Source organism: Mixophyes fleayi, chromosome 5 (assembly GCF_038048845.1).
Source record: "Mixophyes fleayi isolate aMixFle1 chromosome 5, aMixFle1.hap1, whole genome shotgun sequence".
NCBI lineage: Eukaryota > Metazoa > Chordata > Amphibia > Anura > Limnodynastidae > Mixophyes > Mixophyes fleayi.
This window is the reverse complement of record NC_134406.1, coordinates 232,386,526-232,404,899: the sequence shown is the minus strand read 5'-3', so window position 1 is coordinate 232,404,899 and position 18,374 is coordinate 232,386,526. Positions and strand designations below refer to the sequence as shown.

Genomic DNA, 18,374 nt, shown 5'->3' with positions numbered 1-18,374 from the left:
GTGCAGTCTCTAGCTATGACAAGTTGCCCATTACTGTCTTAAAGTGTGTCAAGCAGATTCAAGAAATAATTACTATCATGTGATCAAAATTTTCACGCCAAAAACTGAATAAGAGGTTTCGTGGTTTTCCGATACTAATATAGGCGCCATTGTGCTGTTGTGAAATATAATCGAATGTAGCATAAATGTATCGCTTGAATTATCATGAGCGGAAACGGATTAAACTAAAAAACTTGGTAAACTTGTGATAGCATGTTGGTTCTTTAATTATGGTAAGTAAAGAGTTGTGTATTATAATGTACCAATACAAAATACTCAGTATAGCTGTGTCTGACACTTGCGAAGGTTCAAACATCTAATCACAGAGTAAAATTTTATTTTGTGATGTCAAAAGCCTACTTTTGCACAAATACCCAGTATTACATGGGGTTATATGAATTTTCCGGACAAGGCATTGGCAACGGCGGGGGTACAAAAGTTCTCACCATGCGATGGGAGGAGTTGGATGGATTGGTGGTATCTCCTATGGCGTACAAATTGGATGCATAAGTTAGGCTGCTTTAATACCCTCATGCAAAAACAAGATCTTATTTTGCGGGACTAAATGAGGTGGATAGGATACATTTACAGTAGTGTTGAGGTTGCACTAAAGGATTTGCATTTTCCACCACCTCGAAAGCGGCAGATATTGGGCACGCACGTGGACTTCTGCACATCTCTAAGCGCGCTTCGCCCACTGTGTTTGGGTTCTAACACAAAAGTGACACATAGTAAAGACATGATATTCCTTCACGGTCATGTTTAATGTGACACATAAATACAGCTAAACCGAGCAGTATATTAATATTTTAAAGGCAGTTTTAAAAGGTTCGACTTTCATGTGATGTTTCACTCTTTTCAACCATGCACAAATCGGCAAAGTTAGGCAGTTCCAAGGTCCAGAAAGTGTGTGTGCACTTTAAAATGTGTTAGTGGGACCGGTCTGTATGCAAAGATAGAGCTGAAAAAGGTCAGTGATTTTCACATGTGCTGCCTACACACAGCACAGACACAAAATGTACATTTAACATCTCAGATAGCATAAATCTGGACAGAATTTAATTTCAGGATTCAAAAATGTTCTTTTTTTCTAATTATTTTATTTTTATTTGTAGCTTACAAAATATTTAGATTTGTAGTTTATTACTTTAAAAGCATTAACTTACAACATTGGGAAATGCCTAGAACCTGACATTTGTAGGTTTAGAGGCACGCACAGAACCCTGCTTCCAGCTACACATAATACACATAGCCCGCATACACATTATTCTGCGTCATTTCTTCTGTCACCCGCGTCCTGAAATGAACTTAACTAAATATCTGAGAAATTTCAGTGTATGTACAGTAACTCCAGCCTAAGGGCCATCTTGCAGTGAACTCTTCACCTTAAATAGCAAAGAAAAACACTGGACACTTAATATAACAAAGTGTGTACTATTGAGCTGAATAACACACAGTACTTGAAATAAATGAAGTGTTTATATTTAAAAGACCGCAAAGCCCAGACATGTACATTTTCATACACATATGAAAGCTAGATACATTGTTCAGTGTTGCCCTGACTTTCCATTACAGCCCTGTATATTCGTTAAAGTGAAAATTTTTAGCTTTTACTGAATGTTTCTTTTATTTGAAGCTTGGTTTGGGTCCTTTTTAATTTAAAGCCTAGTAATAAAAGTGTAAAACAATGAAATAGATTTAAAAAATGAAAAAAAAAAAAACAACTCAAAAGGAAATAAAGGTGTGGGGTTAAGGTAAGAAAAGGAGGCAAGGCAAGGGCGGAAGGGGGCAAGGGGAAATTTTGAACCAAAGACTTGGGTCCTTTTTTAACATTTAGGAAGTAATTGAAATTCATCTATGGACTCCCTAGAAACTCATTTGATACGTTGCTGACAATGGCAACCAGCATCCAGAGGATACCAAGATTTAATAGACAAGTGATCATCAGCAGCAACAACAACATAAATCTGAAAATATTTTTACATAATGAAGCTGTTTAAAAAAAATAAAACAGGACTAAGACCAAAAAAAAAAAGTTGTACCCTCAACCCGCATTGAAACATAACTCTTATCCAGTGTTTCCAGATTTGACAAGCTCATTAACTGTGTGCATATCTATAATATAAATGCCTAGTGGCGTGTGTTAGTCTGTCTGTGTGTGTGTGTGGAAAAAATAAAACCAAGCTGCAGCGCCACCTGCTCGGCGGAGTTATACACTGACCTACTAAATTCTTAGTGTGTGTGGGAAAGAAAATTCAGAAAGGGCTGAAATTTGGTATACTAAGATGTTTTTAATTTGTTAAATTAATTTGTTAATTGTTAAAAGTGTTTATAAAGATTTAAAAAAAAAATATATATATTTCTTGAAGGAGAAGTGACAGTTGGGAGTGGTTGGTGGTTGCCGGGGGTGACAGTGGGGAGTGGTTGCTGGTTGCCAGGGGTGACAGAGTGAGAGGAGCGTTATACTCAGGACCGCTGAGAGAGATCACTGTGTCTGGATAGACATCTGGATAGATGTGGCGATGAAAATGAAGGATGAGGTGATGGAGAAGAATGATGAGGTGGTGACATGTGGACAAAACCACGTTAAAAAAGGGCGCTTACGTCGGGAAGTAACGCTCTTCCCCTGAGGAGGCCTGGGCTATGGCCCAAATGCATGACAAGAACCTTTTTAACACCTTAAGTAGCTTGATTTGACTAGAATTGCATGAGTATCATGCACGGGTTAACTTGTGTGTATGTGTATGTATATATATATATATATATATATATAGATAAATTTGTCAATATTATTTGTAATGCTTTCATAACCAATAGTTATTTTTGAAAAATACATGAACCAACACAGCGCAATGAATACCTCCAAACGCTCCCCACTAACGAAATAAAGGTATTACAGGATACAGCTTCCATCAGGGGGATCATATCTCCCCAAACTAATAATGTAATCAAAAGAAATCACAGTGCAATCCTGATAGCCTTCTGGGTGGACAAAATCCTTTAACCCAGTGACTGTGACTTTAAGAACTATTTCCATCATGTGACATTTAAACTGAACTTATAAGGCCTTGTTTATATTGTTATATTGTTACATGTGTTTTTATGACTGTGTACAAAACACTCAAGACTGAAAGATAATAAGATCTCTAACTCAAGCTTCATAATGTATTTTTGTTGTAATAAATGTCTGTTGTGTTACGTATGTCCAGTATTAGTTCTTTGCTAGTACCATCTGTTTTGATCCCCAGAGTTCGCTGACTTGGATACATATATAGAGGGATATCCGATTTGCACTGAGATTTCTTTTAAATACAAATAATCTTATTAGTGTCTTATTTATTTGATTGGGTTGTTATATTAAGCAGTACAACAACTGGTGCCTTACAGGCAGGTACACACATAGGGCCTTGTGTTCAGTTGGATGTAATTGCCATCTAAAACACAGGTGTAAATTGCCTCTAAACAAAAGACACCTTTTATATGGGTATGTCTAGCTCAGTGTTGGCTAACCTGTGACACTCCAGGTGTTGTGAAACTACAAGTCCCAGCATGCTTTGCCAATATATAGCAGCTTATTGCTGGAAGGGTATGCTGGGACTTGTAGTTTCACAACACCTGGAGTGTCAAAGGTTAGCCAACACTGGTCTAGCTGGACGCATCTCAGCTGGATATGTCACCCACAAGATTCCCGTCCCCTGACAGGTGCGTCTAAGTCTCTGTCTACATAAATCACATTTGCTCTATCAGGCCCATAATGTATTTTGCCAGGCTTACACTCCCCCTCCTTCACACTTAGTTTTCGTATGGCAGCAAGCATAACTAGTGCTTTGTACGCAGATGGTATTATGTGCAACATGAAGCAATTTGCTTCCAACCCTACATGACCCCTGTATTGCATACTTGCCTACTCCCGGAAACTGTCCGGGAGAGGAGGCGTGACTTGAGGGCGGGAGGGGGCGGGACGAGGCCAATCACGGCACTTTGGCCCCGCCCCCGCGAAACCCTAATTTACGTCGCGGGGTGGGGCCAAAATGACACGATTGGCCTCGCCCCCTCCCGCCCTCCAAAATGGCGTGATTCACCGAGAATCGCCTCAAATGACGTGATTCTCTGTGAATTCCAGGATGCGGGAGAAATACCAGCTCTCGCGGGAGCCTGGGAGACTGACCCGAATTTCGGGAGTCTCCCGGACTTTCCGGGAGAGTTGGCAAGTATGCTGTATTGTGGCTGTGGTTCTGTAGATAAAGCAGATGCAATCCTCCAAACACTCTTTGGTGCAGCCAGCTTCCTGGAAAGTGCCATAGTCTCTGATGATAATATCATTGGTTTAATACAATTTATTATGTGAACACATAGTTCCAGTCCTGCTCTCTTCATGGAAATACTTGGGCAGCACTGAGCTATATGACACTTTACCAAGCTGACAATAGCACACACTGTTATTGTGTTTCTCTCTAACACTTCTAAACAAAACCCTTTCATTCTGGATGCAGATACTGAACTAATACCTAGCATGGTTTATTATTATGGTTATTTATTTAGTTGTACATGATGTGCCAGAGTGGAAACTTAATTGTGCGTACAGAGTGCATCACAAGGGTCAAAATAAAGAGGAATTATAAAGTAACCACTATGCCATGTAAATTGCTTGTCTGTATGACATTTTGCTTTTACACTGTTTTCCAGGTCAGTGGAAGAAGGAGAGAGGCCTTTTGCATTAGGAATGCAGTTTGTTTTGTTGAGAACTCTTGGTAAGTAGTAAAGACACTGTTAAATCTTTTTATATTGATATATCTAATCCGAAACAGCCAAGACAGTAGACAACATGACTTCTGCGGCAGAACAAGTTGTTCCGCAGAGGTACGAAGTTCTGGTGATACGATCTTCGAATTCCCCGTTTGCTTCACAATCCACTGCATATATCCGATTTGTGATATTTATAGCATATGAATTAAGCTGGGACAATAATCATTTCATTCTGCTCTGTGATGTGGTTGGGGTCGGACTGAGGAGACTTAAGTCCAAGTTCCGATTGAGAAGCTTGTTAAATTTGGCGTTTGAAAATGGAACGATTCAAATATTTCACAGAAGAGTTTTGAAAATGTTGCTCATCTGTGTCAAACATTATATCCTTGTGTCTAGGCTTAAGTTTACTTCCTGTCTCCCCTGCTGATCCCATCACACAAACAAGCACAGATTATGTTTCCTTTGTTTTGAGTCATTAGCAAGTTATCACTATAGTTTATACCCCTCCGCGCTCTGCCCCTCGCTGTGCCCCCTCTGTATCCTGTCGTGGACAGGAAGAAGAAATAAAAGCAAATATAACTACTTACCAATCCGGCGGCGCCCGGGACCCAGCATCCTCCTCCTTCCTCGCTTCTCACTGAATGCCGGGAGTGACGTCACTCCCGGCATTCAGTGAGAAGCGAGGAAAAGAGGAGGATGCTGGGTCCCGGGCGCCGCCGAATTGGTAAGTAGTTTTTTTTGTTTTATTTATTTTTCCTTCCTCTTCTTCTTCCTGTCCACGGCACCCCTGTGACAGCGCCGCGGCACCCCTGGGAGCCGCGGCGCACATTTTGGGAACCTAGGGGCTAGACAGTATAGCAACATAAGTCCAGCTCCCCTATCCTCCAGCACATTATCTTAAGTGTACAGTCCAGATGCAGGTAAATGTAACTTTACAAATACTATTACCCGCATACCCACACCAGATTCTCCTGAGTTCAGTAGTTCCACAAGTTTCGCACAGCATGTAAATGTACAGTCTGTTCCCCAGTGGTCACTCCTCTCAGCCACTCTCTATCCCTGTTGCTAGCACTGCCCAGCTCCACAGCTCTCCGTTCCCACTCCCCCCTCTTACCGAGCTTCTCCTTTTGCTGCCAAACTCTCCCCCTTTATCAGAGCGCACAGGTGGTACTTTAATAATAAATAAACACATGTATGACAATTTGTTACTCACACATATACTCTCTAGTTTATACATGTTCTTACCTAGGCCTTTTCTTCGGCCATAGGGCTTTCACCTCTTGATAAATAGCCCCAAAGAGAACCATTTAATAGAAAGTGTTGTGGCCATGGGCGTAACTGCTAAGGGAGCAACTGCTTCAGGGCCCGGCAGCTGAAGAGACCTGTGTAGCTGTCACTCAGGCTATTCTGGCCCTGCTCTCCACTTGGTCATCTCCTCTCAGCTCTACACTGCATAGTGCAATGTCCGCAGTCAATAAGGCGCTTAATGAGCTTCCTGTTGACCTCTGACACCTCAAGGCATTTGAAGCTTCAGAATGCCATTCACTAAAGCTGGCAATCTAAGGCGGCAGAGGTGGAGGGAGCTCTGAGCAGGAAGTGCAGTGTGGAGTACAGTGGAGCGGCAGACGGCAAAAGGCCATGGTGCCCCTTCTTAAAAAATGTTGCTATGAGGGCAAAAAATTTCTAGTTAAGCCCCTGCTTGTGGTCATTCCAAACCCAGAAGTTTTTAATCCTTTTTTGTCCTAAGTGAAAATGATGTGAATCCGTTATGTGACAGATGTGTACTGCTGATTATTATTGTGAAAGCATAATAATTAGAAAATGACGTAATTGCACATAATCGTCAATAATTAGCTTATGAGTTTGTTGTACATAATAGGTTTGCAAATTGAGAATCCTACCTACCCTACATGGCATGATGACCAATCCTTTGGGTGCTGACCCATATGTTAAGGATCCCCAGTCCTAACATTATCAATATATGAAAGTAAAAGGAATAAAGTTCTCTGCATATGTCTTAATGAAAAAGAACTTACAAATTGCTATATGTATTCCCTTTAACATTCTGTAATTACTTTGGCAACCTACAAATTATTTATTGTGTGAAAAGTTGTAGATTTGTAAATGAGCCAATGTGTCTTTGTTTTTGCAGCTTACATTCCTACACCAATCTACTTTGGGGCTGTTATTGATACAACTTGCATGCTTTGGCAACAGGACTGTGGAGTACAAGGGTCTTGCTGGGAATACAACGTGACATCATTTCGTTTCGTTTATTTTGGACTGGCAGCTGGTCTGAAATTCTTAGGATTCATTTTTATATTTTTGGCTTGGTATTCCTTAAAACACAAAGAAGATCAGTTGCAGAAGAGGCGGTGGCAGGCATCCCCAATAAGCACAGTCAGTGAGAGGATCGGCAACACTAGAGCCGAGCCAAATTATGCACGAACCAGATCCTGCCCAGCCTTTGGCGCCAGGGAAGAGCCAAATGAAGAGAGTAAAATGGATAAAAGAATCCAACACTTAGCACAAACCTACCCGGGGCCTTTCCTGGAAGCAATACATTCATCCTTTGAGAATCCTCAAGAAGAGGAGACCCCAGCTGACACGTAGATTAGAGAATCAAAGTAATTTTGTTGGCTGAGTTCAATTTGGCGCCTTTTTCAACATGTGCCTTTTTTGAACTACGTACATATGGAAAAAATGACAACATGTTTTAATCAGTAGCTACAGGGTTATTGAGGGCTGGTTACCTCAAAATGATTATACCCTCCTTCCGATAAGTGAAGTTTTTTAATTGTTAGTGATGTATCTGTGCTCCAAACCCATGTGCAACATTGAATGGTTTCTTAAAGGAACGTTGAAGCAAAAAAAATAAGAAAACATAATAAACAGAACACTTGGAAGTGTTCATTGACCTTGCCCCGTAAGTCAGGGCTTTAACTTTAGGGCGTTAAGTGGTCCTGGCTGTCCTTTGCCTGTTCCTCCATATAGCTCAACATTGAGTCTGGATACCTGCCCAAGGATAGTGGCTTGAGTTGATAGTGAATGTTTACAGGGAGGAAATAGTAGTTTGGTGTAAGAAACGCCCTAATGGTCTCCATGGTAACAACCGTAGTAGTTGGTTAGTGGAGAATAAATTTCCTCCCTGTAAGATCTCGCCGCCAACCAAAGTCACTTGTGATATCCTTGGGCACAATATGGAGCTCTACAGAGGACCAGGAAGCAGGCAATGCAGAGGATACAACTCACAAAGAGCTCACATTGACAAGGAAAGGTCAGTGAGCATTTCTAAGTGTGAGGTTTCAAATATGTTATTTTCTATTTATTGGCTTTATTCTTCCTTTAAGTTCAGGGAGCATTCCGTTAATTGTAATAATGTAGTAGTCCATCTAATTCAGAGACTGACAATCTGCATCTTTCCTATTGTTCTGGAGCTCCATGTCCCAGTATGGCCACCGGTTGGCATAGTATGCTGGGTCTTGCAGTTCAGCAATATATAAAGAGCCACAGGTTGCTTAAACCTGATGTAACTGAACGTGCGCTTTTTATTTGAGATGAACTATGCGTAATTAGAGGATACAGTATACAACATAAACTTTACTGTGAGGTATGTGTTAAAGCACAACTATATTAGCCTAAACTATGCAACTGCATTGTGGAAATTTGTATTGGAAGCATGGTAGAAAACTTAGCAAAGCAAGAGAATTCATAATTATGCAAGCCATTCTAAATCTACCTATCGGACAAGGTTATGTAAAACAGCAAATGTTTTCTCTAGGGGCATTGATACATTAACCATATAGACAAGTATTTAATGTGTAGGTAACAAATAATCATCTAAAATCTATACAGTATAGGAAACAAGTTTATATAAAGGAAAAAAACTATTATGACAGTTTTTCTGGTGCTTAGAAATAACTTTTGTTTTAGTTTGATTGGTTTTATGTTCATTCATATAGGGGCAAGTTTGTTTCCTGCATTCACCAGTAGAAATTGATAGTGTTGTTTTGTATTATACCTAAAATTACATCTCACTTGCAGTTCCGCCGTTAATAATCTAATCATATAAAAGTCATGCTGTCCTCTGTTTCATATACAATTTGTACCAGAGGAAAGCAATCTGACCATGGACAGAAATTCTTAGCTTCTCCTAACTAAAACCCCTCAACCAATGTAAAAACAATTACAACACGGATAAACCTCTAAAATCTAAAAAATATGTTTTATGTTAAAATTTCTTATACATTGGGGCTAATTTAATTAATGTAGTACACACATAGCAACCAATCAGTTATTAGACTGGTTATACTAGAGAGCGGGAAGCTGATATCTGATTGGTTGGGTTGAGTTAAAGCACATTTCTGCTCTTTACAGCATGTATTAAGGGGTAAGCTGTGTTAAGTGTGGTTTGACAGCGTTTGGCCAGGAGATCTTAGAAGAGGAGGGATGTTCAGTGCCATAGAGAGCATCATCTGAATGTGAGCTACTCACGTATAAAAATGAGAACCCTATTCACAGTATATGAGTAGACTAATAATATAAGTGAAGTATAGTCCTTTGGGCCAGGGCCATCTTAACAACATTATGGGCCCCCGGGCAAAGCAGTGCACCAGGGCCCCTAGATATAGATATATAGATGTATACAGATACAGATACAGATATAGATATATAGAGATGGAGATAAATAAGATGTACTTGCTCAGTGACCCTTGAAGGTTTTTTTTGCAGGTTTGTTTCTTTTGCAGGATTATTTATTCTCATTAAGAGCCGTCCCTATGGGGCCCCCTTACCCATGGGGCCCCTGGGCAGCTGCCCATCGTGCCCAATGGAAAAGATGGCCCTGCTTTGGGCTGAGTCCACTATAATCAAATCTCTACTGTACAAGTAACTATTTTATTCCACATTTAAGGCTAAGAAATTAATTTGTACTACCAAAATTTGCTTAGCTAATATATCTGCTTTAAATATGGAATAAAACTATTTAAAATAAAAGTCTTGTTTGGAATTATGCAGCATGTCGTGGAACAAAGTGTGGATGTGACCTTCTAGAGCATATTTCTGCCATAATCACAGAATGTATTTTCTTGATTTCCTTTACTAGGTGACAGAACTGTCCTTCGGTGAGATGTGGCACGAATTTAATTTCATTACTAAAATTATTTGATTTATACATTGATAATGAATTTGTAATTCACATTACGGAACATCAAAGCTACATGTCAAGAAATTAAGGGTATACAAATTTGACTCCTTACTGTTTTTCACTCATGTAAATAACGTGAAGCTGTTGTGCAAGTTATGATGTGAATAATTTGCCTCTTAGTAGATTTAGCCTAAGTTGTTCTTCATTCCCTAGCCCCAAATCATTTCCCTGACCTCTACCTCGTGGTATACACTGTCCTATATTATATTGTTACTCAGAGTCTCAGTTGGCACAAAGCTACACAGTCAGCTGATTGCTCCACTACATTAAGTTGGAAGTGTACAGTAAAGGATATTTTTGTTAGTTACATAGGTGAACAGTGTTTGTGTTTATGTGTATGGATAGCTTTCAATTATAATGAGTCTGATTTACCAAGTCATGAAGATATACACAATTCCTTGGTTTACCCAATAGTCTCATTTCATGTATTTTTGCTTGTGAATGATTTAATAATTTAGGAGAGATCTATGATTATGTTAAATATGTGTATCATCCACAAATCTGCGTAATAACATGTATCTATAACATCTGTCTATCAGGTTAGTCTTTGAGTCATTGACCTGCTGTAGGTAAGCTGCGGCTTGGACTGTGTGAACACGTCATACATTAGTTCCATAGTGCAGGGTTTCCCAAACCCAGTCCTCAGGGCTCCCCAACAGTGCAGGTTTTCTGGATCACATGTGACATAATTAGAACCACCTGTGGATCTGTTACAATGTATCAGTCAGTAATGACTATACCTGTGCTCCAGCAAGGAGATATGGAAAACCTGCACTGTTGGGGAGCCCTGAGGACTGGGTTTGGGAAACCCTGCAATAGTGTGATCTGACACTTCTCTGCACAGGTAATGTGCAGCTCCTTGTGGGGTAAAGGGCCACTTGTGAGGCTCCTGAAACATGTCATTTTGCTTCTCAGTGTGTTTTTTTTGTATTATACTTTAACTACTGCATTTTATCATGTTACTAGTGCGTGTCTGTGTGAGAGTGATCGAGTGCATCTGTCATAGGATGGACAATTATATATATATTTGTAAGAAGTTTGGTTTTATTAATATATGGACAGTGGGTAAAATGTTTCTGTTTGCAGCAATTCAATATATTCTGTACATTATAAGTATTCACTCAAGAAAGGTAATGTACGAACTTGAAAAATGCAGATTTTTATGCAGAAATGCAGCTATTGTGGCGTGATGCATATCATTATACTATAATGTTGTGTTGGTTCTTATACAATCCCTCAGTTGCTTTTAAAATCGACTATACCCATTTCCACATGATTTTGTGGGCCTTTGAGCCATGCCAGAAATTCACTTGTCTACAAAGGGAAAATTATCATCTAGAGTTGCGCAACCTGTATGGTCAGGCCCCCAACCAATCTGTTTTTGGGGTTCTGTGGCTGTCAGATATGCAATACATTCCACTGGGAACTGCCTCTTTTTTATTTACATTAGTGAGACTATTCATAGTGAGACTATTAATGAAATGTGAGGCTATTAATGAAATGCCTCTACTCAACAAAAGGGGCATCTATTTTCTCCACTTGTGCACAGAATCAGGTTCTGTACTGTGGCCTGTGCACATTATTCATGCAACACCATTATCTGCCCAGGTCCAGCAATCTTCTTCTCTTATAAGGAACAGATTTGCTCCCGGCACAGTCAGCACCATCTTGAGGTGCGAACATGTTACTTGTCCATATATAGCTTCTGGTTCTGCTACATGGCAACAGAATCTGTACATAGCCACTCATTACCCTATACTGAGTTGGAAGTGTACTGTCCAAAAGCTTTTTTTAGTTAGTTACATAGGTGAAAAGGCTCTTACCTAGGCACATGTTATAACACTGTTCCCCAGAGTCTCAGCATATAGAATGACAAAACCATTTGGATGAACACAGGGCATAGGAATAACAAAAATGTTTAGCTTTGTGTATTTCCCTTTGTTCTGCTCACTTTAAAGAGCCACTTTAAGTTACCCACAAGAGTTTAAATGCTGTGTCTGATTTGTATTATTAACGTATGTTTAGATATTCTGTTATTAATCATTCCACATTCATCATCATCAGTTATTTATATAACACCACTAATAACGCAGCGCTGTACAGAGAACTCACATCAGTTCCTGCCTCATTGGAGCTTACAGTCTAAATTTCCTAATATACACTCACACACTAAGGTCAATTTAATAGCAGCCTATTAATATGTTTTTGGAGTGTGGGAGGAAACCCTCGGCAACACTGGAAGAACATACAAACTCCACACAGATAAGGCCATGGTCGGGAATCGAACTCATGACCCCAGCGCTGTGAGGCAGAACTGCTAACCACTAAGCCACCGTGCTGCCTCAGAGTATTGCAGCAATGCCTCCAGTGCTGGACACAGCTGAATCATATTAGATAAGCGTACATTTAATGTCTTGTGTATAATTGTACCTCCTGAAAGTGATAACCTGCACACCAAAGTTGTAGGAATTGTCCATAAAAATTGAAGGAAAGTCAGAATACAGCTTTGGTTGCTCGATTGTTGGATTTCTGCTAAATAAAACGTGTATTTAGCTAAATCCTGACTGGCTCTATAAAATACACACCAAAGTGTAAGAGCACACCTTAAGCACTTACAGCATACCAAGCACAATAGACAATACATGTATGAGAAATGCTGCAACATTGTTATGTAGTATAATAGGATCTTCGTGACCTCATTCAGATAGGTACCCACACTAACATCTATTTGTGAAACAGACAACTTACCCATATCCGTGGCATTTGCCTACATACAATAGATAATACTGGTAGGAATCAGGCTATATGCTGCTCTAATAAAACCCCCTTGGATAGATGTGTGGGTGCTGATACTGAATTCTAGGTTTAGTGAAATTTTAGGCTTAGTGGCCATTTAAGTTACTTGAGACAAATGAAGACAGAGATAGATTTAGGTTTTGGGGCACTGAGTTATAAACTTCTTCAAACTGTTGATAGTATTGTGTTTTTGAAACAAGAGCTGACTTCTTTTAAACATACATTATGGGGTCTTCACACATTTAGGAAACAGTTGTATACCCCACGTGAACCTCCATTACTGCTTACCTCTACCTAGTTATTATTAGAGCTATTTCTGCAATATCCAGTGTGCTCATCTCCATCAGTGCACTGCTGAACCTGCCCAAGCAGCGCTGCCTCTGGTATATCGCAGCCTACTAGCTTCCACTACTCACACAATGTAGAGTTGTGCAAATACAATAGGTAGGATCGAATCACAGTACATGCACTATAACATTTAGATTATAGACAAACTTGCCTAATTTTGCTCCCTCGTTTCCAGGCGATGCAGAGGTGAGGTAGAAAAAGATGCAGTTCATGTTATCATGTCCCTTCCACTAGGGCAGGCTTGGCTAACCTGTGACACTCCAAGTGTTGTGAAACTACAAGCCCCAACATGCTTTGCCAATATATAGCAGCTTATTGCTAGAAGGGTATGCTGGGACTTGTAGTTTCACAACACCTGGAGTGCCACAGGTTAGCCAAGCCTGCACTAGGGGGTATATTTATCAAATCTAAGAAGGAAAAGTGTGTTGCCCATAGCAACCAATCAGATTCTAGCTGTCATTTCTAGAACGTGCCAGATAAATGATAGCTAGAATCGTATTGGTTGCTATGGGCAACACCTTCACTTTTTTCTTTTTAAAAGGTTTTATAAATCTACCCCTATTTATTTACTGAGGTATGTCCCTACCCACCTTGCAGTAGGTTAGCTGTCTCTGGGAGAATTGCTACTCTCTTGGGAGTCGGGGAGGTCTCCTCCTAATTTGGGGTCTCCCAGGCTATGCAACTATGATTATTGTTACACCTACAAACTCAGTGGGGAGTCATGGTCTAGTCGTAGCAGTTTTTACTTACCAACTGGTGATAGATATGCAGTGTTTCTTGGAAGAGAATCTGAATTCTAACTCAAATCTGAGTTTTTGACTTATTACAAAAATTTATAAATAACGAGGTTATGATATTGCTAAAACCCCAAACCGCTAATTGTGCATAAAAGGTTAACCTTTTTACAATTTCAGATGAAATACTGTGTTTAAGTAGACTATGTCTATAGCATCTATTGCAATTGCTGCTTACGATTGTGTAGATGAATAGAATATGATATTGTGCAATAAAATCTACTCACATGAGTTTAGTAATAAAATCATGATATTTAGAATTTTGGGACATCACATAGTTAAACCCATAAGATAAGGCATGGTTACTTGGGAATGTTGCATGAAAATAAATGTATTGCACTAATTTATTATCATCCTCAACATTTATTTATATAGTGCCAGCAAATTCTGTAGCGCTTTACAATTATCATAATCTTGAATATGAATTAGATAAAAATGTAGGAGATAGTTGGTCTATAATATTCATTAGTATTTATCATGTTTCAGTATTAAGCAATTCCAGTTGATACTTTATTTTGTATAAGATAAATTATAAGCTCGGAACCATAGAACTTATCACTTAACGGAAACGTAAATTAGCTAATAATAACAATAATAAAAAATAATAGTAATCAAATATTTGCAAATATTCAGCTATAGAACTTTTAAGCTAAACTTAGTGATATTATATAAAAAGCAGAGTGAATTTTATAACTAGAATAAAGTATCACTCAGAAGAGAACGCTATAAAAGTGAGGATTGAACACCTCTGAAGCCAGATCTGTATCCCACTACTCTAAATATAATGTGTTGGGCTAGGGGCTGAAATTTTGGGCAGGATTAGCGTGTTTCTAATTAAACAGAGTTTAGGTTACATCCACACATATATTTTCTCTAATGTGTCAGCCGCAAGTAGAAGACAGTACGAGCGTAAAAAAAAAAACATTTTTGTGCTCCATTACAGCAACAATTACTAGTGCTCTACTGAGTGTTGTAAAAACATAAACTTGGTTTACCTACCCATTTCTAACAGAACAACACTGGTACAAAGGATCATACAATTAAACGGAGGTGCTTACATAAATAGTGGACTCGTTTGAGAACTAGCCTTGTTGTGAATTACAGTGGGCATGGCCATAAATTAAAGCTACCAAAAGCAATCTTATACATTTATGGTAACGTTAAAAGAATTAACTTGGGAATAATGTACTGCAGTTCTCAAGGTCATAAAATGTCATTGTAAATACAAAGAATAACTTAATGCCTGACAATGATTGAAGAGAGTGATTTTTGCAATTCTACTTAATTCATACTTAAGGCAGTAGGAAATTGTTAATTAGACCACATACAAGGGCTGGCTGGGCTAGGGGGCAGGCATAGGCAAACATAGGGGGGGTTTCCTAGTGCCCGAAACCCCCCTCCAAGCTTGGGGCACTATATAATTGAGGTGGCTGGACCCTGCTATTGCTTCACACAGCTCTGCTTGAAAAGGGAGAGCTGTGTGCACCTAACAGTAGTGCAGGCAGCATTGCCCATGTATATTATGGGGATAAGAAGAGTTGGAGAGCAGCCAAGCACCTACTAAAATTATAGCCATGCCCCCATGCATGCTGGCCACGCCCACTGGCGGCACGGTGTGGAAACCCCCCTCTACAGATCCTGCGTTTGCCCCTGGATGGTACCATAATTGGCTACATTGCGCTGGGTCACTGGAATACCTGCATTTTTGTTCCTTTAAAATGTTTCTAATAGGCTGCTGCCCTCTGGGCTAATATTTGCCAGCCCTCCCCTGACCACATATGTTGTAGTTTACTGTATGTATGGCTGAATACATGTGTCCATGCTTTATTCCGCTACAGTACATAATTGCTGATGCATTTCCATATAATGCCATTACTCTGATTGTAGACCACTGTGAAATGTGTTGGAACTTTATCAGTGATGAAGAAGTATTATCACATTAGGGTATGGCCCGAGAGACTGTTCAGGTCAAACTGTTTCACTTGTAGTGCAAGAGTAATGCAGATCTTGTTTTTGCCTAAGTTAGGTTTGTTTTTACTTGATATTTATTTCTATGATGACCTTGAAATCATTTTGTAAAAGGTCAAAACTGGTGTGTTCAATTTAATCTTTTTGAAAATGTTTGTTTACAAGCCTTTCAATAATTGATATATGATAATAAAGGAGAAACTGTTCATGTTGTGTGTTTTACTTGTGACGTTCCATATTATGCTCTGTGTATTGATGAGGTGAAGCAGTTTCATGCAGCTTGCAGCTCTCCTGGTAGTGAAGAACTAGAAGTCTCAGCGTGACCTGCAACCTGAGGCTGGGACAACCTCCTCATAGTGAGGTAACAGTTTCTGCTTTTCACACTATATTTCTATTTGCAGTAATCTGGGTTGATTTTATTAACGTCTTTAAAAAAAATCTGTAAATTCAAGATAATTAACTGAGCCCAGGTGATTGCATTTGGACAAAAGTATAAAAAGTAGAAGTCTGTCTCCTGTGAAAAGGAGTTTGTGCGGTATAAAGCTCCACAACCGGTGAAGGACCACCGGTGGTCTACAGCTGGCAGCTCATGCTGGTTATAGCCTCAGCGTGCATATTGTTCTGGACTTGCAGTTCCACATCAGTTCGGCTGGGTACACACTTCAGAAAATTTCCTCAATGCGATATCGTTAACAATTTTACCAATAACTTATAAAGTCCCTATCAGCTTGTTGATTCATGTGTACGCACTATAAATGTTTTACAAGGTTTACCTTCAGATCTGTGCTCTTCATCTGTCATAACCATCGGGTGAAAAGATTGTGACTCTGTAAACTCTATAGAGATCTGCCTACACTGCCGGTCATGAGTGCATACACACTGCAGAATTTGCCCGACATCGTTCCATCGTTTATAGAGATTTTTAGTCCATTTTATAAGATCAAATCAAACAATAAGATGTGCTTTGGAACGATAAACATGATTGTAGGAGCGTACACACTAATGTGATATCAGACCTAACAGTCATTTATTGTGTGATTGGTACGATAATCGGGTGAAAAACCTGTAGTGTGTACCCAGCCTTAGATGACGACTGAGGAAAAGGTTGTGGCACTAGCAACTGATTTCCCTGTTTGGTATAAGATAATAACTACAATATATCACTTAATCGCAATATTTGTACCATACCAGGGTGCACAATCTGAGGCTCATAATAACAGATGTTCATTTTCTTCCATATTCTTTATATAGCTGTTAACATTAACCAGGACACTTTTGCAGATTGTTTTCCACGAGACTAAAGATGTTTAATTTTATTGCTAGGAGATGAATCATCTACAGATATGTACAGTATTACTTTTGGCCTTAGGACATTGTATTTTCACGTTGGCTCTCAAATCTGGCATCTTTATAGAGCATAGGAACACATAATAATTATAATATACAATATATGTAATTAGTGCAATTATTGCTTAATCTACTTCTCCTCAAGTGAGAAAGTCAACAACATATGCACAGTGTGTGAGGTCTCCTGATAGGGGTGGAAACCACTGAACCAGCTGACCCTCCAACAGAACCTCTTCCACCTGATAAAAAAAATGCTCCACTCCTGAACCTCCCACTTCTTGTCTTATTACAGCACCCTGGGCTGAATTCGTTGATGTTTAAAACACCATTTTCATTAATTAGTTCAGCACAGATAATTGCAATAGGCTAATAAGTGAAATGTTTAGGAGCAGAACACTTTGTACTGGGTGGAGAGGGTCAGGTGTTACAAGGTCAGGATTCTGCTGTTTACACTTATTTGCATTTGCAATGACCTGGGCTGAATTTGTTAACTGATATAATTAATTTAACCCAGGTAACTGCAGATGGAAAACTAGTAGACTATTTACACCATGTGTAAGGGATCAGGTTGGCTAACACCCATTTTACATTTTTGATAATTATGCAGCACTGTACAGAGAATATTTGTCATTCACATCAGTCCTTCCCCACTGGAGGTTAAACCTAACACTAAAGCAAAACACAAAAGCAAAACACACTAGAGTCAGTTTACCTACTGTTAGCAATGGCTGAGAAATATAATGCACTGACTCCCCTAATTGTCTTATCAGCCATATACTGCACAGATGCCATCCATTGCCAAACATATATTGCAGAGATACCCCTAACTAATCCTCCACACCCCAACTGTCAGCTTTTTGCACAGATCCCCATATCCCCATATTACCACGTTCCCAGCCCAGAAAACTTCTAGTTACTGAATACTCTGTGAGCCTTCAGGTGCCTCCACATCGCTATCTGGTTATTCTGGAGCTATGAACGAGTGATCATTGGTCCTAAATGATCCCAGAAGTGACGTGAAGGAGGTGTACATGCCACTGGTGGGGTCATAAAGTATTTAGTGTGGGCATCACCTTTGCTAACACCATCCCTGGATTTTTTGGATCCATGCGTGGTGGGCTGAAAAATGG

At 39.5% G+C, this 18,374-nt stretch overlaps 1 protein-coding gene across 1 annotated transcript in view; it reads left to right on the top strand.

The window, feature by feature from the left end:
* The window catches only part of SLCO5A1 (solute carrier organic anion transporter family member 5A1), a 74,882-nt gene extending 58,779 nt beyond the window's left edge, over nucleotides 1-16,103 (top strand). The window contains exons 9-10 of the mRNA XM_075213623.1: nucleotides 4,726-4,790; nucleotides 6,938-16,103. Of these exons, the coding sequence (XP_075069724.1) occupies nucleotides 4,726-4,790; nucleotides 6,938-7,398 (526 nt within the window). The 3' untranslated portion in view covers nucleotides 7,399-16,103. The remainder of the gene's footprint in view (nucleotides 1-4,725; nucleotides 4,791-6,937) is intronic.
* The last annotated feature ends 2,271 nt before the right edge of the window (nucleotides 16,104-18,374 follow it).